The sequence below is a fragment of the Mycteria americana genome, chromosome 21, assembly GCF_035582795.1.
Source record: "Mycteria americana isolate JAX WOST 10 ecotype Jacksonville Zoo and Gardens chromosome 21, USCA_MyAme_1.0, whole genome shotgun sequence".
NCBI classification, from domain to species: domain Eukaryota; kingdom Metazoa; phylum Chordata; class Aves; order Ciconiiformes; family Ciconiidae; genus Mycteria; species Mycteria americana.
Window position 1 is genome coordinate 2,202,379 of NC_134385.1, and position 25,552 is coordinate 2,227,930.

General features: G+C 42.3%; 1 protein-coding gene across 1 annotated transcript in view; it reads left to right on the forward strand.

The window, feature by feature from the left end:
- Nucleotides 1–25,552, forward strand: part of CSMD2 (CUB and Sushi multiple domains 2) — a 315,212-nt gene that overhangs the window by 44,817 nt on the left and 244,843 nt on the right. The window contains 1 exon segment of the mRNA XM_075522188.1: nt 3,104–3,216. Coding sequence (XP_075378303.1) covers nt 3,104–3,216 — 113 coding nt within the window.

The window sequence follows — 25,552 nt, forward strand, 5'->3', positions numbered from 1 at the left end:
TCCTTGACTTAGCTTAAGCACGACTTAGCACCAACTAAAACATCAGTGTGTTATCAGCATTATTCTCATCCTAAATCCAAAACACAGCACTATGCCAGCTACTAGGAAGAGAATTAACTCTGTCCCAGCTGAAACCAGGACAAGGAGATATGGAAATTAGTGGCATAGAGGGTAGGAGTTGCTATGTAGATATTTTTCTTATTGAAGCAGTATTTCCTGCTTCCTTCTGAATAAGTTTAGTTTTAGCACTAACGGGGACACTTTTCATATTTTGTGGGCAGAAAGGCTATTTGATCGAAAGGGGAAGACAGTGTTTGTCACCTTTGCTGCTGTCAGGCAGCCCATTTTCTTCTGCTTGCTCCAGGGACACTAGACAGACACAAATGAACATCTGAAGTTAAGGGCCTGGAGAGATGGTTGGGTTTATTAATTTTTAGAGGTTCAGGAAGCCCAGAGGTTCCCATGATAATTGTCTCTTCAGTCAATGTGGAATTTGTAGAAACACTGAGAACAAACCCTCTGTTACAATTTCATGCCCTTATGCACAGGCCATCCTTTTCTTTTAAGGCCCTGTAACGAGAAAATATACAAATACATGCTTAAGGGCAATGTTGTTTTTGTAGCACTTAATTCCCATTGACTCCTATGGGACACATGCACTTGCTTACGGGTAAGCAGACATGTAAATGTTGCCCTGAATTAAAACCAGCATCTGCAAAGTGGGGTCCTCCTAGTACATAGACTGTGAACAGAATCCATGATGTGAAAAGCCTAGTTCAGAAGAGAACAGATCTACTTTGGGTATGAAAAGCACAGACTACCGTTAACTAATTCCTAGACAATAATAAAACACTGTGTGATGATTAGAGGAAGAAAAATTGTCATGTTCTGCTGTCCATTTTATCTTTTTATTAAAACTGGTCCATGCATTTCCTGGATTTTTTGAGTGCATGAAGGTTTCAATAAGCCATTTTAATTAAACTGCAAAATAAATTAATAAAAACTATGGCACTCTTCCTCAGTTCTGTGCACAGTAAAACTATCTTGAATCCTTAAAAATCCTGGAACCTTATGTTTTTAATGAACAGGAGCAATTGTTCTTTGAGCTTGTACTGACAATGGATTTTATGCTGAGGGCAGGTAAGTACTTCTTTGCTGACATTAAAACTTGACTGCCATCATTGGCTGGCAACTGTGTGAACTTTGCCAATAACTGGAAATTTTGCTGTTATGAGGCTCTCGGGCAGAGCATGTCAGCTTTCATTAGTCAGAGTTCAATCTGTTTGAAATAATTTTGAGGCTTACTAAATTAAGGCCAGAGAGTAAGAACAGTAGGGAAGTTCGCTCACTGTCTCTGGAAGTTGCCAGGGAGCTGGTGGCAACTTAAAGGAGAAATTGGGCTGAAAATTGCAGTGTACCTCACCCCATGGTCAGAGAGAGGATGGTGGCCCCCAGAATTAAAGATCCAATTTTGTTCTATGAGTGCTTTTTTAATTCCATATAATATATCAGGAGAGGAAATACTCTGCATCAAATATATACTTACAGGTATTTCTTAAGGGGTCAGAGTGCTTTGTATCACGAGTGATCTTTTGCCCTCGCCATAAGAAAGACTAGCTGCTCTATAAGATGATGTGGGATAAACCTCTGAGAATGTTTGTAAGAAGCTTTAAAAGAAGCTTTAAACTTTCTTTCTTACCGTAGCCTGTTTATGTCGTGCTACTTGTGTCCTTGTGATCCGGCTTGAATACTCGAGCTTGAATGATACCGTGTGGTAGTGAGTTCCTTCACTTAACGCCGCTTCTGCGGTTTTGTAAAAGTCTGGTTTTAGGACAGTTATCGGGCAATGGGGATTGCATCTGAATTTGTCCTTGATAATGGCAAGTAAGAATCCAGTATGAGTCTGCTTTAAAACAAATGTTTGTTATGTAAATCACCTTAGTCAAGTGTAAGGAGAAGGCTTATAAGTTATAAAACTATAAGTGTTTGTGAAAAATGTACATTTGCTGTTCTTTGACTGTGTCAATACAGTATCAGGGATTTAGTGTTTGGGATCTAATAATGCTAGTTTAAAATCATTACCAAATAGGCTTTTGTAATAAAATTAACAGTTGTCATTTAGCTCTCTGTCTGCAAGGAAAACCAGGGGGAGGGCAAGACACCTGGGCTATGGGTTTCTGCAGTGCTCTCTTTGGTCTGGTCACTAGACTTGTCGCCTTTTTATATAGTTCTTTCTACTCTGACTTGTGGGCATGTGTCTGTATTCTAGGCAGTTCCTACAATACATCTACTAGGTCATCTTGTGCAAATGATTTCGTGTCTGTGGGCTTTGATTTCCTCAGTGAGTAAAGAGGTGTTAACCATCACAGTCTTCGCTGGGGTACATATTAGATACTAGGATGTAGGATGAAAAGTGCTGTCCTTGGGATTGTTCTTGCAGGTGCAGCTGGGTCAGGGTTGGGGAAGATTCCTAGAAGCTTCAAAACTTATCCACTGTAAAACTACAGAACAAATACTCTGAAGATAGCCACCCTCGTGGGCTTTTAATTGGTGAAAACATTCTCTTGCCTGGTCTCCCCTGCTGTTTTAGGTTGTGTTTGATTTAATGTAGTTTGTATAATGCTTCAGACCCTTACCTAATGTTTTTACTCCAAGGTTCTCAAAATGTGTTATAAGTATTATTGAATAATGTCTTGGGCTCACTCAGCAACCTTAAATATTGCTCCCATTTCATGGATGGGGAAAGTTATTCTGAAGGGCTCGGTGACTGCTCTGAGATCGCAGAGCTGGGGTTAGCAGAGCGTTGCAGAGCAGATGGTGTTAGTGAACGAGGTGTGAAGCAGATAGAGTGGTTTAAAATACAGTCAATGAAGAAATACAGTAGTAGTTATTCTGGTAAGCCAGAAGGTGTTAAAAGCCCAGGATGAGTTTGCCCAGCATTTGTTTAACAGCTATTGAATTGAAGCTGTACCAGTCTGTTTTCTGAAGCTCCCCGCTTCAGGCTGTGGTGTATTGGCCAAAGTGGCAGCTGCCCCACTCTTCGATTTGCTGGCAGGTCAAAGGCAGAAATGGTGAGTGTAACCTTCCTCTTGATTTCTTCCAGGTTAACGGGTTTCCAGCTGCCTGCTCCTATTGTGAGTACAGGGGTTGTGCTGTCCTTGTGGCTTGTGAGTGATTATGCGGTCAGTGCTCAAGGCTTCCAGGCAAACTATGAAGGTAAGTCTGCCCAGTTCAGTAATTGTCTTGAATTGTATCCGCATTTGGCTTACAGCAGGATGTGAAACTAAGGTGCAGAGTGTATACCAGGATATATACATATGCAGACACTTAATCCAAGATGGGAGTGCCTGGTTCTTGTATAACTTGATCCATTTTTTCAGAACTGAAATTGCTAATTCCTTCCGAGCATAACGTATTTTTTCCTCTTAGCATCTGTGCTCAAAACATCTTTAAAAGCTTACTCTAACGGCAAAGCTAGAATGACTGAGAAGGAAGGGCAATGTGGGATTTGACAGTGGAATCTGCAGGGTTACAGCAAGCGCAGCTCCCCGTGTAGCCACTGGCATTTACAGCTGAGACAGTGGGGACTGCAGAGCAGCAGTGCATAGGATGCTCGGACACTACTGCGTTTTTGCTTTACATTCTCTTCACTTATTTGTTGTTTTTTCTTTTCCCTGCACCTTCCTCCCTGAGTGTTTAAACTCACCTCGTGTGTCTCTTATTGTAAACAATGTGCAGCGTTTGGTGGTTGTGGAGGTAAAGGATTGTATGTGAAGGCTTGGTAGCTTCAGAAAATCTTGGACAGTGGAAGTCATCAGATATATGAAATAACTGTTTAGAGTAGAAGGCAGGTCTTGATTGTAATACGAGCTGGTACTGCTGGGTAAATAACAAATTAACCATGTTAAAATTTGAGATACACTTAATGTTGATTATTTAACCTAGAATGTTTTTTCTATCCCCGTAAATGTTTTTCTTTGGAGTCCTTAGAAGTTCTCAGCCTTAATGATAATTTTTGGTAATGAGTCCTACCGGACAATTACCCAATACATTAAACCAAGAAAATGCCTTCATTTAGATGATATTGTAGTCTCTCAACATTTTCTGCACTTGATGATTGCTCAGGTTCAGGAGAATTCTGTTTAAATACCCTCTAATTTCTGATTAAAACCTTTGCTCTGCCTTGAGGCGGCAGTGGCACTAAGACGTTTTTATTAGTCTTGAAGCGATCAGTGTGTTAGCAGGTGTTCAGTGGCAAGGCAACGGTTCAGGCTAGGCCACGGTGTTAAGGTTCATCCCAGTCGGAGACCACGCTCTGTTTACGCACAGGGTAGGTGCCTCCTGGGGATGCTGGTGGTGCGGGCGGCCGTCGGGACAGGCGAGCGCAGCGGTGTGGTGAGGAAAGGCAGATCCCGTTTGCAGAATCTCTGCTAGAACGATGTCAGTCATGGCGTCTAGTAGACATGACAGAACATTGCTCCCGAATTGTGTGGTAGAGGACACGTAGCTGTTCTTGTAATTTCTTGACATTTAGAGTTCATTTTTTTGGCATTTAGTTACAGTTACTTGTACGCTTCTAAATGTTTTTTTTTTAATTACCTTGATGCAGCAGGTAATTTTGTACAAAGGCTTCTTCCAGGGCTGCTCTTTAGTCGCGTATGTTTTAAATTACCTGAAGTTTATTTGACTGGTGATTAGGAGGCTTTAAAGCAGGTAACTGAGCGCATCTCCAGGGGAAAAGAAGAAATGTGCTTAAAACTTAACCTGAGCCACTGAGTGACACAGAGCATTGGTGTAAATGAAAGCTTCGTTTTGAGAGGGAGAGGGGCAGGCTTGCCGCCCTGAGCCTGCCCCAAAACAAGCTACTTGCTTGCTATTTGGATTGTTGTTAACTAAGACTAAAGGAGGAGATAAGTGTGTTTTTGATCAAAGGGACATACTGCTGCTGTAATGCTGTTTCAGTTCATTGGTAATCTACGACTCAGTGAATAGCTTGTGATTCGATAATTCATGTTTAAAGACAGAACAATGCATCAGAGTCCTTGCAGTAAATGGCTCCTTTATGATCTGCTATCAAAGCATGTTCATTATTCTCCTCCTCCCTTTAAGCAATCATTGGGAAATGCACCAAAAGAAATAGAGTTTTAAAACTGGAACAAAAGATCTCAGGAACTTTTTCAAAGGAGGACAGGAAGAAAGTACGTAGTCGGAGGCATCAAAGTGACACAAAAACATTGTGCTTACACTGATGTCTGCTCTGCCCTGACCCTCTGGGAAATACATAAATTGAGCTTGGCTTTATCTAACTTAACATCTTCCTAGCTTATCTATTCAGTATGATGCCTGCATGATAAGATCTCTTACAAGCAATTTCTTGAAAACAACACAGACATCTCCTGCTCATACCTGTATATATTTCTTCATTTCTTGTTGTTTCAGGACGCACAGTTTAGCTATACATTTCACCGGCTAAAAAAGGGAGGGCTTGTGTGCAGTGGTAGCAGAAACTATTAAAAAATGTTTCCACTATGAGAATGTTTAGAAATGCTTCGAGAACAGATAGGCAGAGTGAGCTTCTGACAGTCTGCAGAGCTTTTTTCAAGCCCCAGGTAAGGCAGGTGCCAGAACTGACAGTGGAATTTGAGGAATAGCCAGCTCTGGGGCTGCTGTCCTGTGATGCTTCCGTTTTGAGCTCACAGTTTTCTGACTTCATTGTATGTTACTGTGCCTTGCTGCTAGATCTTCCTTAATCCTCTTTTCCTCGTTGTCTGACTTCCTCATCTTTCTTCATTTAGTTTGTGTGTTGCCAGCTTGTTTCTGTCCGTTTTCGTTGTCTGTTTTTTCATGTTCTCTGATCTCTTACTGTTTGTTGCAATTTTTCTCTAGATGCCAAATATTGTTTCAAAGCTCAGTAAACAGTAGTGATTTCGCATTCATTCTTCTGCTGTGGAAGACAGTGTTGAGAGCAAACGAGAAGGCTGATGTTCTCCTGCCCAGCCCAGCTATTTCTCAAGGAGTGGACACGGTTGCGATGGAGGATAATGCTGCTTGAGGGTGCAGCATCTCTAGGTTTAAGGCACCAGGTCACAGCTTCAGAGATCTGGCTTCTGTTCCCAGATGTGATGTAGGTGGCTGTGCACGATCTCACGTTGGTCATGTAGTCTGGGTTCGCAGCTTCCAAGTTGCAAATCACCGTCAGAATGGCTCCTTGTACACACTGCTATGAATTTGTGTTCATGAATGTGCATACAGCATTCAGGAGCTACTGTATGGCATTGTGAATATGGGAAAACCCACAGCGATACCACGGTTTGAGAGGAGGCATGACTAGTTGGGCAGAAGTGACAGTCTGTCGTTAAGTGGATGATACGGAAAAAGAAATGGGGGCAACCATTGCAGGATGACTGGGAATGAAAAATGGTCAGCTTTTTTTGCTGAATTGAAAGAACAGAGAAAATTTCATTTCCATTTAAATATAATACTTTGATCTGAAGGTAGCTTTTTTTACTTAAGAGATTCTTTTACTAAATATAAGCAGTTCTTATGAAGCTCCATTTCAGAACATATGATTTAGAAAATATTTAAATTAAGTGCTTTCATGCTTTTAGCATCTTTGAATTTGGTTTTGTGTCTGTGTCTGTGTGTGTGTGTCCCGTCCCCCCCCCCCGTTAAATTGTGCCTTGAATTCAACATGATTTCACAATTAGCCTTGTTCACCCTCAGACTGTGGGATTTTTTCCTTTCTTTATGACTAAATGATTCTTCTGAAAAATCCTAGCCAGCTGTTGTGGAGTCTTGCATTTCATTTCAGCTGCAGGAGAATTTCGAAGGAGACACAGCTGTAAATAATCTAAGTTAGAATTTTACTAGGATGTGAATCTTGACAGTCTCATCTTGTGAAAAATATTCCTGAAGATTTAATGACCCAAAATGACCAATGCTTCCATTTATTGCTTCCCCTGAAAGATGTGTGAAGCTAATATTAAGGCACATGCCTAGACTACAATGTGAAATTAATTACAATCATTGCTGCCACACACCTAATGAATACATAGTAAGTTGACAAAATAAATTGGGCAAGTCTTTTGCAATAAGAGGAAAATTGATATAAATTCCACATCATTCCCTCAATAATGCTAATAGCAGTTCATGATGAATAGCAGGTGGTTTTTTGGTTTACTAATGTAGATATCAAATGAAATATTATTATTTGTTAAACCATTACTTCTTGGCTGCCTTGTTAGTCTTAAGGGTATGAAAAATAGAAAGGGATTTAAGGAAAGATACCCAAACCTGCTCTTTATCATACGCGACTAGAGCGCAGTGCTATGAACCACTGAGGCTCGTGAGCATAATGAAACTTTATGCTTTTCGAGGCTGCACAGGTCCTTCTTTCTGAGACTCTCCGAGTGTTTATCAAACACTAAGCAAGCAGTCAGGGCCCGAGTATCTTGCATAAAACTTCCTTCTGCTCTGACGTTGTGTTACAACTTCTGCTGAGGTTGGGGGTGTTTTGGTAGCTGGCTGGGACAGGACGGTCGCACAGGGGTTCCAAGCGGGGCGAGTGCTGGCTGCGCAGGACTGGGCTGAGGAGCAGAACGGTGCAGCGTGCGAGTGGCACCGACCTTGGAGCCCAAGGTCTGAATGTTGCGCACTGGATGTGGACAAAAGAACAAGCAGACAAGGAGGAAAGAGGACAGGTGACACTAAGATGAGAAGCTGAAGCACAGAAAAGACCAGTGACTGATTGAGTTCATGGAACACAGCAGGCTGAAAATGGTTTTTCTCTATCCCAAGGGGGATGGCTGATATTTCCTTAGTCTGCTAACCAGATGTTTTCTTCAAACAGTGCAGAAATCTGTAGAAGGCACATGGCTCTCACTTGAGACTTGTCCTGCTGTGGCTAGGACAGTGTTGTCTAGTGGATTTCTAGTAGGAACAGCAAGGAATTGGATTCTCACTTCAACTTTGTCCCTGTCCTGCTATACTGATGTTCTCAAGTCACAGTTTTGCACTGTGCTTCAGTTTCTCTCTCTCAAACGGGGTTTTATTTTCATTCATGGTGTTTGAGTTCTAACAATGAAAGTGCTATATAAAAGAAGAGGGATGTGATGATGTTGAATACATTTTTTTTTAGGAATCCTCATCTATAACTTTTAGAGTTTTAACTCTTCCCCCCCCCCCCCCCCCCCCCCCCCCCAAAAGCCACATTCAGTTGGAAACCCCTGGAGAGAACCAGGGCATTTTGGGCTCTGGACCCTGTTGCTGCAGAAGCAGTGCTGTGTAATGCAGCAAGATTTAACAGTAGGTGAAGATTTTCCTTCCCAAGACATCGTGTTTGATTACAGCTGCAACAAATTTGATAGCTGCAAACACTAAGTGCCTGATTGAAAAGAAACAATTATGCCTAGAAGAACACTGCTTATTTTAAGAAATTAGAAGTGTTTAAATACAGAGGGAAACAGCCCCAAGTAAATGGTGCTGTTTTCCTTCGTAATAAATACCCTCCTCTTTCTCAAGCACAAATATCTCATTCTTTAGAGGGTTGGTTGTGGAGTTGTGCATACATATTTAGAAAATACAATTAAAAACTGGTTCCTGTCCCTCTTTGACCATTCCTTTTGCTAAACCCGAATGAGGTTTCCTGATTCTGTGCTGCTCTGTGGATTTAATGCCACTGTGCACAAGTTGTGAAACTGCTTAATTTCTCCATTTTCCCATCTCTCATTTGGCTTTACAGTAACAGTTGCCCCATTAATGGAGGACAAATTGATCAGTTTGAGTTCTCTCTGTCTTTGGAAACAAGGGTATTCAAGATTTTTGTAAAAACAGATAACAACTGTCCAAATCGGCTTCTGATTATGATAAAGACCAACACTTCCGGGGGGGGGGGGGGGGGTACTTAAAAAAAGGGGATTCCCCAAGGCCTTGGGCAATGTGCATTTTTTTGGAAGTCCTCTGATAAACTGGGAAATAGCGATCCTGTTCTTCAAAGACCAGAGTGGAGGAATTTGGATGCACAAATCCTTTGTCTTTTGAAAATGAGTCTTTAATATAAAACTCTGGGAAGAGTTTCTGAAAATTTGGCTCAAATTTGCTTGCGCTATGAGTAAAACTTGGGCTCTGATGGTTTGGATCGGATTCACTGGGCTGCAAGAAAGTTCTTCAGTACCAGTCTAGATTTCAGTCCTACCTGCTTGCAGTTGACACTGGGGGGGTCAAAGCTGTTAGGGACTAGAGAGTCTCCAAGGCTTCAGGAGATGCTGGAGTGAAAGGGTGGCAAAACAGCTGGGAGCAGCCTACCAGGGATGGCGTGTGGCCGTGCCGTCCCTGTGGGCTGGTCGGTGCTTATGTGGTGACTCATGCTTGTCCAGTGGCTGCTCAAAGCATATTCTCCAACTGCGTAAATAAATTTCAGAACTGCCAGGCTAGTACTGAATAGGCTAAAATTCCTAAAGCCATAACCGAATGTGCTTTTTATGCCAATTTGCCTTCTGAGCGAACATCATATTGGGTTCGTTTAAACATCTAGCTGGGTCCCAATTCTCTCAGTACCTAAATCATAATTTGAAGCATACAGGGTTCTTAGTAAATTTACTGGCTTGATGCTTTTCTCCTTTTTCAGACCAAGACAGATGAATGTGAATCCTGAGTTGCAGCAAAGTACAGAATAACCGTTGTTCTGGTGGCCGTGGGAAGGATGAAGGCTCTGAGCCTTGCTCTGCTGCTCTTTTTTTCTGGAAGTTTGATGTTGCTTTATTTGTCTGATGATTGAGTCTCTTCGAGAGATGGTTTAAGGTGTTCAAAACCAAAATGGCCTTGCAGTTGAATGTGTGGGTCTGCATGCCAGAGTGCATTGACTTTAACAGCTACTTCTACTTTGGCCTGCTTAGTATTGGGCATGTTGAATGTGTGGCATAAAGCTTTCAAGGACTGTGCGATACCTTTTTAGGACTTCTCTGTTTTAATAGACATAGTTCTTTACTTCCCATTCAGTCAACTGCTCCTGCAGTTTTTGTCATTTCATCCTTATCTGCTGTGCTTAAGGTACCTTGCCTTAGTGGCTTTTTGTTCTTTGTTTACTATGCCTCCTAATTTTAGTATTGGTTGTGACTTGGCAAAGATTAGCTTTGTCGCCCTCAGGCTGATCTCCCCCTCCTCCCCTGTATCTCACAAGCTGAGTTAGGGTCATGCTGGCGTCAGTCCTTGCAAGGGAGACTTCCTTGGGAAATCCCGTGATGCCGATGGGAGGTAGGTGTGGTGAGTCGGCCGATAGTACCGAGTTAGTAGTGAATCTGATGGCATTGCGTGTTTCCTTTAAAAAGAGTAAAGAAAATTCATATTGGGATGAGGAATGTGATTACAATCAGTGCTGGTTTGCTTCTGCAGGTGCTTTCTTGAGCTTCAGGCACACAATCTGAGTGGCTTGGTGCCTGTGAATATTAAAGGGTGTGTACCAAATTTATGAGTATTAATAAGATGCTAAATACAAAATAAATCTAGCATACTGATGTTGTCTTCCCATTTAGACAATATTTTATTGTTTTAACATTTCTTTTGAATTTCAGGTGAACAGAGAGCTCTGCTTTTTCTGGGCTGGAGCAGTATTAGACTGTACTGTTTGATGTTCTACTTCAGTGGTGGTTGTAACTGGTGAAATGATTCCTAAATGTGTAAATGGCCAGAGCCGCATGCTGAATCCACCCTATTACTGTCCGTTATTAAAGAGCTGTGCTCAAGAATTAAAGTTTTAATTAAAAAAAGTTTGTAGCCCTCACAGTTTGTAGAGATAAAACTATGGAGAGGAACAGCATGGGAAGCCATAAAATGGTGTTTCTCTGAATGTGCCAGCACTCTGAAACAGTGGGTTCAAAATGCCCCTTTGTCTCTCAGAGGCTTTAACACTGTAACTCTGAGATGCTCGTTACTGTTTTAAACTAATTCACAGCAGATGATTGCAGCAGAGATGCAGAGTTGGTTTGTTCCTTTCAGCATCTTTCAGCTGTCTCTTGTTTGCAAACAGGGGAACCTGGCTATGCTTTATGCTGCTATCCAGGAGCAGCAGCCCGAACTCCAGCCTCTTCTGTGATGTTGGTACAAAATACTGTTACCCGTCTGAAAACGTGCTGGTGGGATTAGTTGTATTGAATTGATGAGAAAAATATTAATGTCAAGATTTCTGTCCTCGTTACATATTATTCTTTTTATAGTTAATTCGTTCAAAATTGTAATTCACTTAAATTTTAGAAAACTTCCCATCTGTTTGTATTGTGGAACCAAAAACCTTCCTGAAGTTTAAACCCTGATTGTTGCAAATTATATAGAGTGCTGTAAAGAGAAATTGCCCGTATTTTGTATGTAGGCCCACCATATGGAGAAGCAATGAGATAGCAGAGGACAGTAGCAGATGACCCAGGAGTTTTTATCTAATTGTACGCACCTAAAATTGGTATATTAGCTTATTTTGCTGCAGTAACTTGCTTAGAGCATTCAGACCAGCCAAAGAGATCAGCAGCTGAAATCCTAAATTGGCTGTGCTGGCCTCATGCACTTCTTAATAATACTTACTTATTGTTTATATCTTAGCAGGTTTGTGGGTGAGTTGACTTGTTTTGAGTCACCTTGCTGTTTCCAAATGGCTGTAAAAACCTGATTGTTCTAGAAACAAAGCAAGAACTCCACAGATTGTGCTTGAATGTTGATATTCCTGTGTCTGAAATGCCCCAATCCATTTTCATACATGGAGATTAAAAAAAAAATGATTGATCATAATCCAAGTCATGCCTGAAAGAAAGGATAGGAACAAAAAGTAGGTGCTACCCCTTTTGTTTCACTGCTGCCTGTAAAGTAGCAATAAACCTGGAGGGAAGCAGAAAAAGCTCGAGTCTTGCTGGAGAGGGAGGCAGTGATGCAGTGACACTGTCTAATGATAAATAGCTGAAGGATAACATAGCCCTGCAGCAGCTTTGCCTCCTGCTCCTCTTGTGCTGGAGCATCTGGCATGATTTTGCTGTGGAGCGTGGTGGGGAGGTGAGGAACAGGAGAACGCTGTGCACCGCTGTGTTCACCGCTCGCATTTTAGGGTTCATAACACAGCACCTACGAATGCGTGCGTAGCGTGCTGTCAAAGCTCTGCCAAACCATGCAGCTATTCAGTTAGCACAGTGCGTTTTAATTTGCTTCTTGTTTGCTAGGTATTAGTATTTGGACTACATGATAAACCCAGATACCAAATAAGCAGTAAGGCAATGCAGCATTGTCAATAATATTGAGTGACAGGATTGTTTTACACAGTGTAGTGTCTGGAAAAGAAGTAGTGTTATAATTAGATTTAAAGCATAGCATTGGATTGATTCTGTTTCCAATTAAGTGTTTTGTACCTAATGTAAAAAAATTTGGTTGGTAATTGGTTTGCCTATCATATGGTTTCAGATTTTTTTTTTTTTTTATGGCAGCTCTTTGGAATTTTTCCACAGTATCTCAGTTTTGTAGCTGTGTCCCTGTTTGTCATCAGCTGTTCGCAATGTGCAACTACTGTTTCATTTAATGTACCATATGCATATTGGAAACAAGTGATTTTGCACAGTCAACTGTTCTGTTCACTCACGTGTTTGGAGTGGTGGATGCAAACTTGATGAAGTAAAGTGTCTGGTTGGTCAAAGTCCATCAACTGGGCTCTTTTATCCCAAATTAGCCTGAGTTCCTGCCAGTGCTTCTTGCTCGCTTTTCCTACTGGCCTGTGCTAGCACTGGAAGAACTGGTGTTGGCTTGACAGTGAATACATACCTTTGATGTCTTAGCTATGATATAAAAAAAAAAAAAAAAAAAGACTCCTTCAGAATTTGGTAGTAGTTTAGACAAGAGCAGTTGTTTTATAAACAAGTTTTAAAGGGCAAAAAGCCACCCGAGAAATCTAAAGTTGGCTTGTGAAGCCTATTTTGCTATTTCTTTCCAGTTATCTGTTATCTGTTTACTCCTTTTTGTTCCATGGAGGAAACTGTTCTCATGGTCAGAAGGCTATTCTGGTCATCAGTGATATTTCAGCCTTGAAAGGGAAATGGATGGCAAATTGGCATGACAGTAGTGACTCAATTATGTTTCACAGCCTTGGCAGGAACCTGTGTAAGTGCTGCTCAGTCTGATGCTTGCAGATGATGTCCAACAAATTAGCTGAAGTAAAATCAAGCAAATAAGCCAGGTGTTTGCCCATTGCAGTGGTTTTGAGCTTGGTGCTACATCAGGTAGTCAGGCACTCAGAAAAATCTCGATTAGAAGATGAAGAAATAAATGTAAATAGCTGTGCTGGCCACTGTGTTTCCCTGGGAAGCGTGGCTAGGGGTACTTGCACTTGTTTATGAAGGGGCACTTCTTTAGGTGGGGGGAGTGTTCAGGTGCAAATACCTCCTGGTGCATAAAGCTGGAATTAGCTCTCTTGCCAGCTGAGGTGCATTTTGGCTTTGAATAACGAGGGCCTCTTATAAGTGCTCAGCCTCTTATAAGTGCTCAAGGTCAAGTACTTGTGTGGCTGCTGCAGTTTGTAGCATTGGCTGAACAAAGCAGCAAGCTCTGGGCTCTGGTGACTTGCAGAAGCTGCATCTGCGGGAGGGACAATACCTTGAAAGCTCCGCTTCAGTCAGGTGCCAGGGCTTCATCTGCTGTCGGACGGGTGGGAGCCTGTGATTGACAGCTGTGCGCAGAGTGGTACTGGGCCAAACCCTCCGCTGGCGTAAATTAGGTTTGCTCTGATTTCAGTGGATCGTCTTGGTGCAGTCACTTAATTCCAGAGTGTTGCTGCTGCTGAGCACGCATCAGGGTGGGGAAGCTAAGCCAGAACATGTGGGGTTGGGGGGGGGGGGGGGGGGGGCGGTTCAGTGGATCTGCTGGAGGTGGATGAGGCCGGGGGGCTGGAGGCTGGGGTTTTCTTGGGCCGTTTGTTTGCCTAAGCTGATCGTGCAGCTTCTTGTGGCAGCGCATGTTCCCAGAAGTTTGTAGTGTTAGTACTGGAGAGCCTGTGCTACTCGGTAGGTTGTTTCGTGCTGTGACAGCCTGGAGTCGCTGCTCTGTAAATGTCAAGGCAAGGGAGGTGCCGTTGCAGCGTAGGATTAATGTCATGAATGCAAGGGCAGAGGGCTGGTGGCTGTGGATATGTTGCTCTGAATTCCTCTTGCTGTCTGTGTATGTTAATATTGTTCAAACGAGGGTGGGGGAAAAAGTTGTACTAAAGGCTGGGTTTTTTTGGATACCCTCAGTGCTTTCCGTCTGAAGCCAGCAGAAATGGCAGAGTGGCTCCCTGTTTCAGGAACGTTGTGGCAGATGCATTGCTTGCCATTATGACTTCAGATTAAAACAACTCCCTGGGGAAGGAAGAGTCAACCTTCCTATTCTTTTTCTTTTTAGCTATACAAAAGATTTTTATTACTTAAATGAGCTCCCAGCAAGTCTGCCTTAATATACTACTAATTGATTTTAAGACTTGAAAGCAGCAAAGCTTATTAGCATTTGCTGACTCAGCTACAACCTTCCCCTCCCCACATAGTAGAGGATGGAGTGAGATATTGACCCGTGTTGCTGCAGCACTAAATGAAGTTGAGGGAATATTAAGTGTCTCATACTGGCATTTGATTTGCATATGTAAATGAGATCAATCAGTGCAGACGCAGGAGAACAGAAATGCTAATGCTTTGCAAATAGGATCCAGTATTAAGCATTTAAACAAACATCAAGTGACACTTGCTCAGCTACAATATGGGGACGCTTTGCTGTCAAGGAGGTCCCACTGCTGCTCCCCTCGTGGTACAGCTGCTCTGTTGATGAGCCCATTTTTAGAGAAGAGTGTATAGAAATGATGCAGAAAACATGAACGAATTTGTGAGACTTTGATACCGCTACTGCTTTCATGGCATTTGGAAGTGGAGGGCTATTTGTGCTTGAGATGTACTTGCCTGACCTGTGGGTTGCTGTACGTGACTGGAGGGGTGAAGGGTGTTGAAAATCAGTACCTGGAAGTCTCAGCCCAGCAGTGTGAGGGTACTTTATGAAGGACTCTCACTGTGGTGGTTCTTTCTTAAAACCTTCGTTTTCCTCCTTTCTTGCTCCTTTTTTTTCCGCATATAATAGAGAGCCATTTCTTTTCAATCAAGGCATCTATTTGCAGAACATGTAGTTGTTAGATGCGTTTGGTTTTGTTTCAGCATACATTTCCATAAAAAGTCACCACTAATGAGCTGTGCGAAAATTTCAGACTTACTGCCAAGCCAATTTGGTTAAAAGCCTTGTCCATCCTTCTTTACCATTTGAACCTTACACATGCACAGTGTGCTCAAGCAGGTACAACCATGGTAGTTATAAAAAGGAAGGTGAAATGCTGAAGATAGCATCTCAGATCTCTGAAAAATCCTTGTTGCTACTGTTCTTTGTTTTACTTTATCTCCATATGTTGGTTTCCCAGTTACATCTCATCAATGGATCAAGGTTGTGAGAACTAAGAAAGATCTTCTCCAAAGCAGTGGAGTTTCTTTTCATTGTCAGAATTGGTGGTTATGTCTTCTAATTATAGCCAGCGTTAAAGAGGTTTTTGGTCAGTTTTTCTTCCAAATCGACTGCTGTTGAAATTCTGTTGACTTTGAAAATCTGAATCCTGGTCTTTCTTTTCCCTGTTTGGAAAGTGTTGTGGTAAGTGATCCAACCTGAATCCCAGTCTCTGCTCATAGCCGTTGGCCCATCCTGTGTTCCCTCTCTAGAATGACATTTCCAAGGGTCCACAGTCACCATCTGAGCCAGCTTCTCTATTCTTGATGTCGGGGCTCCTTACTGTACTTCTCTATCTGTTTGCATTCCAAGAGGTTGTTATGTTTAATTGTTTTTATTATGTTTTAATTTGCTTTTAGGATGTTGTACAGAACTCTGCACCTTGGCAGGAGAGGGAGCTCTTTATAACTACAGGTTTTATTATTTCAGCCTTGTGATGTGACCAGAGGTTTGAATACTAGTTCAGTCCTGCAGCCTGCAGGAATCTACCGGCCTGGAAAATGTTTCTTGCTCCACAGGATTCACAAATGCAATTTTAGAGGTCACTGTCTAACAGTTATAAAATTTATCAGTTTGTTTCTGTGTGTAAAGAAAGGAACACAGAGCTGGTCCTCAGCTGGAGAGATCAGCTTGTCTGTCTTGCACCAGCTGGGACTTCTGCAAGAATCCTCATCTTAAACTGCTTTCAGTGGTCCATATTTTTTCTTTAGTGGGATATGTACTTTAGTGTCTACATCTTGATTTAGGCGCATAAGTAAATCTTCCATCTGATACACAGATCACATATACTTTAGAGGAAGTTGTGTGTGTGGATTGCTGAAAATACAGACTAAAGCTGTCTATATGCAGCAATTTAGATAGGAAGAATTAGCTTTAAGCTGCGGTTTCTCCATTAGTAGGAGGCTAGCTGACTTTTGATTATATAGGCAAAGCAATTCCTGCAGCAAAAGAGGAAGTGGTTTGGCTGACCAGCATTGTTTTTAGTGGCTTGCTGTGAACTGGACTTGCTGTTCATAGCAGTGATAGCTGGGAAATAAAAAGCAGTTAGCAGAGGCACTGAAAGGAAGCCTGCCTGCCTGCCTAACAGAAAACCTATCCCACAAAATCCTCTGACGTGTGCTGATTGGATCTAAGCTCCTGTGAGACATCTTCTCTCAATCCGTTCAAATCCACCTAGCCTGGATGGTAATTCCTTCCCCTTTTCTTTACCCAGTGGTATTTCTTTCTGGTTTTGAGATTAAAATGTCATCTGTCCAAGTAGAACCTGACTATAAATAAGTAAATAACTTCTAAGCAGTTTGCTGGGGCCCACCTTACTGGAGGAGCCCTGCTCTATCTGTAGCTTCAGCTTCGAATTGCTGGTGATTCCTGGTGGTTTTGTGCGAGAAAAAGAAAAGTGGAAGGACCCCCAGCCCCTCTTCAGGTGACCAAGGTGCAGGCCAGCAGGAGGGATTTCATGATGGAGGAGGACAGAAGTGTTCTCTCTTTCTGGATGTCCGTAGGGCTGGGCTGTGTTAAGCAGAAAGCATCGTGTTTCGGATGAGGGATTGATCTAACACAAGGAGATCAGTGTTCAGGTCCCCATCAGTTCCACTCTTGCCCCGACACTGAGTAGGAATGGGGGTGATTCTTGGCCTTGTACTCTGCTTTGACCTCTTATCTCCTTTGCTACAACATTTCTCTTTGGGCTTTTTGTCAATCCTGCGTGCACAGAACTTGTGAACTATGTGGTGTCATACAGGTGTCTCTTGTGCATCTGAAGAGCTCTTTAAGCAGTCGTCCTGTCCACTGAGGAATAGGACAGGATTCCTCTATTGTTCAGTCGCCTGCGTAAGTCTCTGGAAAGTAGAGAAGAATTTGAGAGCTAAAGCAGATGGTATGAAAAAGGCCTGTGTGTATGTATTAGACTACACAATTAATGTATCTTCAGGAAAGCTTAAATAACAAAAGGTTGCTACTCTGTGCAGTATACCTTTCGATTTAGGGTTTTGATCATAGAATCATAGAATAGTTTGGGTGGAAGGGACCTTTAAAAGTCGTCTAGTCCAACCCCCCTGCAATGAGCAGGGACATCTTCAACTAGATCAGGTTGCTCGAAGCCCTGTCCAACCTGACCTTGAATGTTTCCAGGGATGGGGCACCTACCACCTCTCTGGGCAACCTGTTCCAGTGTTTCACCACCCTCATTGTAAAAAATTTCTTCCTTGTATCTAGTCTAAATCTGTCCTCTTCTAGTTTAAAACCATTAACTCCTTGTCCTGTCACTACAGGCCCTGCTAAAAAGTTTGTCCCCATCTTTCTTATAAGCCCCCTTTAAGTACTGAAAGGCTGCAATAAGTTCTCCCTGGAGCCTTCTCCAGGCTGAACAACCCCACCTCTCCCAGCCTTTCTTCATGGGAGAGGTGTTCCATCCCTCTGATCATTTTTGTGGACCTCCTCTGGACCCGCTCCAACAGGTCTATGTGTTTCCTGTGCTGAGGACCGCAGAGCTGGATGCAGTACTGCAGGTGGGGTCTCACGAGAGCAGGGTTGAGGGGCAGAATCACCGCCCTTGACCTGCTGGTCACACTGCTTTTGATGCAGCCCAGGATATGGTTGGCTTCCTGGGCTGTAAGTACATGTTGTTGATACATGTAAGTACATGTCCAGCTTTTCATCCACCGCTACCCCCAAGTCCTTCTCTGCAGGGCTGCTCTCAATCCCTTCATCCCCCAGCCTGTATTGATACCGGGGATTGCCCCGACCCAGGTGCAGGACCCTGCACTTGGCCTTGTTGAACCTCATGAGGTTCACACAGGCCCACTTCTCGAGCTTGTCCAGGTCCCTCTGGATGGCATCCTATCCCTCCAGTGTGTCAACTGCACCACTCGGCTTGGTGTCATCTGCAAACTTGCTGAGGGTGCGCTCAATCCCACTGTCTGTCATTGATGAAGATATTAAACAGTACAGGTCCCAATACAGACCCTGGAGGGACACCACTTGTCGCAGATCTCCATCTGGACATTGAACTGTTGACCGCTACCCTCTGGATGCGACCCTCCAACCAATTCCTCATCCGCTGAACAGTCCACCCATCAAATCTATATTTTTCCAATCTAGAGGGAAGGATGTTGTGGGGGGACCGTGTGAAAGGCCTTACAGAAGTCCAGATAGGTGACATCTGTAGCTCTTCCCTTGTCCACTGCTGTAGTCACTCCATCACAGAAGGCCATTAGGTTGGTCAGGCAGGACTTGCCCTTGGTGAAGCCATGCTGGCTGTCTCAAATCCCTTCCCTGTCCTCCATGTGCCTTAGCATAGCTTCTATCAGGATCCTTTCCATGATTTTCCTAGGCACAGAGGTGAGGCTGACAGGTTGGTAGTTCCCAGCGTCCTCCTTTCTACCCTTTTGAAAAATAAGTGCAATGTTTCCCTTTTTCCAGTCACCAGGGACTTCACCTGACTGCCATGACTTTTCAAATATCATGGAGAGTGGCTTGGCAACTACATCAGCCAATTCCCTCAGGACTCTGGGATGCATCTCATCAGGCCCCGTAGATTTATGTATGTTCAGGTTCCTCAGGTGGTCATGAACCTGATCTTCTCTTACAGTGGGAGGGACTTTGCTCCCCCAGTCCCCATCTTGAGGTCCATCCCCTTGAGGGTGTGGGAAGAGAGGGTGCCAGTGAAGACTGAGGCAAAGTTGTTGAGTACCTCTGCCTTCTCCTCGTCTGCTGTTACCAGTTTGCCAGTCTTGCTCATGGGGGGGGTGGTGGGGGTGGGTGGGTATGATTTCTTTGACCTTCTTTGATCAGCTCAAGTAGCGTGAATCCCTCTCAACTGAAGTTAAATGACTATTTAATTAACTTTATCTCCACTTCCAGAAGTGAATGCACATGCTACGTGGTGATCTGTGTGTCTCTGATTACCATGCGTTCTCACCTTGAATAATATTTTGATGAAGAAAGGAGTATGATTAGCTGTCAGCCATTTAAGATATTAAAAAAAAAAGCCTCTCCTCCTTCTCTTCCACCAAAACATATCCCTTCATGCAGGCTGTGTTCAACTGAAATTCGTAATTTTAAAACCTAAGAGCATGGGACTGCTCACAGCTGTACGCAGCTGGAGGGATGTGTGCTGCTCTTCACTTGGGCCTGTTGGTTACTTCAGTTGAGGCACTTTGAATTCAATCTCGCAAACTGAATATAGGTTAAAGGAAAATAAATTCATAGTTGTGTCCACGATGCATGTTAGGAGATCAATGTGGCAAAAAGTCCTTTGCTGTACTGCTCTGCTTTATTCTCTGTGATTTACTTAGACGGAATTTTGTTAGTGAGTCCCCAAATCAGTCACAGAGCGATGCAGCTCTCCCTGGCGAAACTATGTGTATTGAAGGATGCTGGGCAATTATTTTGGGTTTTGCCTTGAAATGCTGTTCTCAGTCCCTGCTAAGGCTCTCCAACAGCTGTAGTGGTTCATGGATGGAACTCTTTGCTTCTGTTATACTAATTTTTCTGTTCCTTGACTCAAACCAAGGTGGTTTGTATTGCACTGCACAAAAGCTATGATATAAGCAGATACAAGCTATGTTAAGAATGGTTCAGCTTTCTCTATATAAATAGAAAGGGTGCATGTGTATGTATGCATAAGAAAATTTCTTTTTTTTTCCCCCTCCTGATTTAATGTTTTCTTCGTGTCCTAAGTATCAACTGCCTTTACAATTCTTGCTATTCATTACCATGTCTAAAAAATGGGTAGGGGAAAAGGCATTTACTTGAATGTGTTTGCAGCTTATGTGTCTGGAAAATGCCACATACAGATAACTTGAGGCTGAGCAAAAGCAGCGATGCTTCATTCAGAGCATGAGCTGCTGCTGTGTGAGGAGACTGTTAACAACAATTTTAGGGAGGTGGCAGGAAACAGCGCCTGTAACGCTGTCAATATCTAGATGAAAAAGTACTTTTACATGGATATCTGCTTTGCCATCTACATCAGAGATGATTCAGTGTTCAGGGTGTTCGGGGCTGTGTTCAGGGAGTCTTGGAGCGCGTAACCAGCGCAGAAAGTGCGAATTGGTTCTTTCCCCAAGTATTAGAAATGGTGAGATGAAATGCTGTTTAAAGAAGGGGGAGGAGGGAGTGTCATCGGTCTGAGTTTGTTGTTATCATTCTGATTATTATGTGCTGATGTGTCTGGAGATGAAGTGGCTGGAGCATTATCTCAGTTGCTCTGCATGTGGGGTTTTTTTGTTTGTTTTTTATCAGCTGTCATTTTCAGTAGCTTCTTCTCAGGTGAGGAAGGTCACTATGGCTTTATGCTCTTGAGTCTTCCATATAAACCCTATCATGCTATTAAAGAGGAAATACAATGATTGTTCAAGCACAGAAAGGCTCAGTGATATTATTATTATTCATAAGAACATGGCCTGTCAATCAGTAATCCCTGAAATGTAGAGCACATAAATATGACCTGGCTTTCTTTCACCTTGTAGAAGTACTAATAGATCTGACCCGTGTTTCTTTGTGGCTGTGCTGTACCAAGCCCTGGAAAATGCATTCTTTCTCTAGATGATAGTAAAGCCTGGTATAAGAGAACAGGTAATCCAGCAAATAAAAATAAAATAAAATGGAAAAGATGTACTAAACATACTACAGATTAAAGTATTTAAGGAAAATTATTCGACCTGTTTCATTTGCTAGATAACTCTGGTCAGTGAGAAATACTTTTGATGTAAAAGCGGAACACTTGCAGAAAATAGTTAAATTTGATGTAAACAGTCTGTCCTCCCCAGTTTTATACGGAAAACTGCAACAGGTTCCAATTTGTTCCTGAAAATTGGCTTTTACACATTCTCTTTTGTACGGGGAGTATTTATCCCTAACGATTGTCTAGTAATTCTGCATCTTTACTGCAAAAACTTTAAGTACTTAACGGTGCTTAATTATTAGATATGTTGGTCTGACATGACCAATGCCCACTTGACAGGAATGAAACTGAACCCCTCTTAAAAGAGAATTAGATCAGGTTCTAATATAAAGTATCACACATATTTTGTCCAGACTTTGTGGAGAGAGCTTTAATGACGTTAGCACCGAATGTCCTCCGCAGATAGCGCAAAAGCAGATACAACTCTTTCTGAGAACTGCCCAGCGTAAACTTACAGGCACATCTCTGCATCCTGAGCCTTTTAACATTGAATTACTGGCTATCCAGTTAGCTCGCAGTAAAGAGGATGCTTTGAGAAAACTTCTTCTTTCTCTGGGCAGTGAACATGATGCCAGCTGTAGCTGGTCAGAGTGGATGATTGCCGTTGAAGTTCCTGATTTGCATCACCGCAGGCCCAGCCCGGTGCTGTAACATGCTGCATAAACTTCATTACAAGAGCAGTCATTTAGTTTGTAAGAGTTAAGTGTATGATCTTTAATTTATGCAATAGATTGAAAGGAAAATGTGTGTTACTTACGGCATTTATTTCCTTAAGTGTATATTTTTTTATTAGCTGTGTCTGAGTATCCCTGTCATAAAATTCATCATGTTTTTAGATTGGTTTCCGAAAGACGTGAGGAATGCAATTATGCCCTCTGTGTGTGGACTAATAATTTTTTAACCCAGTATTTCAACTAAATTTAATAGGGATTAAGTGGTGTAAAAGACAATTCATGTCCTGTGAGTTTTACATTAAAAACAACAACGCATGCAACAAAACCACTGCAGCCATGACCAGTTTGGAAAGAAGAAGCTTTTCTAGGTAATAAAACAGTAGTGAAATAGGCCTGCCAATGTCTGAAAGCTCAGCTTCATGTGATGCTACCCTGAGGTTTGACAATCAGAGGAGGTAAGAAACCACCTCTGCTTTAAAACCAAAAAAAACCCAAACCCAACCAAAAGAACCCAACCAACCCCCAAAAACCCCAAAAAAGAAACACACCCCCACCCCACCCCCCCCACCCCCCCAAAATAAAAAACCAACACCCCCCCCCCCCCCCCCCCCAACCCCACTGAAAAGCTCTTTCAGATGATTTGATGTTTTTCTCACTTGTTCAACAGCTTCATCCATTCCTCAACACTCCGACTTGTCTGGTGCTTTGCCTTGAGGGATAGCAAATGCATTTTGCCTGTATTTTGGTGCCAGCAAAGGTTGAGTAAAAATAAACAAAAAGTGGATACACGTGCACATGACCCTTGAATATTGACCAGTAAGTACAGTGTGCACTCGCGGAAGGTTGTTGGTATGCACAGTCTGGCAGTTTCACCCAGGCAGTTATAAGCAGTCCGAGAGTTGGTTTTTTTTTTTTTTTTAGCTCACACCAAAGCAAACAAGTTGCAGAAGGACAGATCACATCTTGAATGTGCTTTCTGTGAGGTCATCTGCTTGCTTTGATCATCTCATAGACGTTATTTTCTTCCGGCTGACACAGCTGTGATAGTCGTTTGATTATTCTTGTTATTTGCATGAAAATTATAACTAGTTACTTGATAAAGTCACGGTGACTGCCTTCTGCCCCCAGGGAAGTGCTGTGCTACGCTCTATCTTGGAAATTTCACAGCGAGAGATCTCATCTGTGAGGATATAACTGATATAACTGAACAGTAGGTCTTATCTCTGTTTGTCTCTCTCACAGGAGTCTTCCCTCCACCTTGGCCACAGCTGATTGACAGACCAGCTCTTTTAAAATACCTTTCACTCAAAGGATTAACTCGTACTGTTTTCGTACACTTTGGGTACAGTTGTTCTGATTTGACTTTTAGTTTTTTCTAGCCAGGAGCCATCTCGCAGCTACAGAGCTGTTTTGCTTTTGCAGTGGGGAGGTATTGTCTGACTGGTCTTGGGCACGGCTCAGCAGGGAGTCAGCTGCTAAGCATGCACCGAGGAGATGCACCGAGCTCCTTTTCTGTTCATTTTCACTGCTGGTCTGCTGTCCACCCCCTGCAAGTTCTAGCTATTTCTTCCTAATCTTCCAACTAATTTCAAGGTCAAAACAGTTTAATCCACAACTTGTACTAAGATTAATAAAGGAATTTACAGTTTTAGTTATGGGAAGTCTTTTATAGCATTGGTGTAAATCCAGATGTTTTTCTTCTCTGATGGGTCAGATTTTCATATCCAGGTATTTCAGTATTGAGAAATACTGAATCCAGATGACAAATCACATGCCATTAGTATATTTCAGACTGGGAAAAATGTGAGCTCATTCATTCAAAATAGATCTTTCTGCCAAAGGGATAAAAATACACATTGCTTCTTCAATATTGTGGCCTCCATTCTTGATAATAAGCAATTGAGAATGGAGGGTGGGGAATTTGGCAGTTCTGTCGTTACTTCCATAAACAGTAGGGATGGGATAGCTGGATATTTTCAGCTTAGCACAAAAGCTGAAGAAAAGAAAGAGGGTGGGTATAAAAAGCATAAAAACATGGGTTCCAACTAATCCATTAGAACTTATTGCTGCAAGAAGTGGCTAGTTTCTGAGCATTTTTTCCTTGTTATTTCTGTCTGATGGTTTTTAAGAAGATTAGTCTTTCAAACGCTTTTTTACGTACCGTGTAATGTCTAAAATATAACTTAGTATACTTCTCCCCTTCCAGGATTTGTAACTTTCCTCTGTGCCCTGTTTGAGATGCATATGTAAAAATGGTATATCCTACTTGTTTGATGATGAGCACATTAATTTCATGATTGTTTTTTCTTGGCCTTACAGAGGAAGAAAATTTGCAGGAGTATTTTTTTACTCTTGCTTTTCTTTCCGTTTGTAGTTAGTTTCCCGCTCTGTAAGCTAAGGTCATAGGTTATCCATGACTGCATGTTCAGTTGCAGGACCACCTGTAGTCAAAGATGCAAATGTCTGTGCATTTGTCTTCTGAATGTGGGAATATCTCATGGTTCAGCCTTCTCCCGACCCCTCTATCCTTTTTAGACTGCTAGGGGTTTTTGCGCAGCCTGAGCACTTGCTGCTGGAGCTTTCTTTTCAGTGCTGTGTCATTAAATTCCATGAATTTTCACCTCCTGCAGACTAATCACTTTAGTGCTCATGCTTCATACATCTTGGCTAGAGCTCAGAAATGTCTGAGACTGGGCATTTGGAATGATCCTGTATTTTAATAGAATAGATGCTGTAGTTTGGCATCAAGTGAATTCTTATTTTATATTAAAAATTACATAAGCCCCACTCACTGCTAAGAAAACAGACTGTATTTGAAGCACAAGAGTTTCCATAGTCCTAATGGAAGTGACATAAAGGCGATTTGAAAATTATCCTGTTGGTCTCTAGAAAAGAGCAGCTTGTTCTACATGCTGTGTCAGAAATTGTATGTATGCTTTTCAGAATGTCTTGGACGGAGATCCAGCTCTCAGACTCTCCCAAAATTAATTTTCCAGACATTGTGTTATGTTTTTTCAATTCTGTAAACTAACACAGAGGAACCTTTATGCTAATTAAAATTTCTTACGATCATTGATCTTGCTTTTATCCTGTTCTTCCCACGCAACCTCTCATCCTATAAAATTAGACCAGCCTTGCAGGAACATATAGTGGGAGGAAAATGAGTTTGTGCTAGCATATTTCATATAGTAATCTCATTAGCAGTTGTGCTCTGTTGTGAATACATGACCAAGTTGTCCGTACATGCTTTCTTGATGCATTTATCCTAAACCATCTTCCAGCATCTTCATCTGCTCTTGTTTTCATGATGGCGTGTGCATGGTGGTGTCCCCCTGAGCAGGTAGCCTCAGGTGCCTGGGAGGTAAGAAAGTTAGTGGAAACAAAAACTTAATGGAAGTTAGGTTTCTTGTTCCAGACATGGAATTATGTATGAGCAGATTCTCAGTGGGCAAACCAGCCGTAATTTTTATATTTTACAGAAGAATCTATGTTACCGAAAGTGCATCGGACCAAAGCGCAACAAAACCTAGTGCAACTTCTGTGTATAGAAATGATAGCCATTAATTCTCCCTGGGAATTTTTGTTTCAGGCTACAGTGCTGAAAGTAGACGAGTGTCTTGGATGTCTTGGATAAAAGGAGGAATATCACAATCTTTTGTTTAGAAAT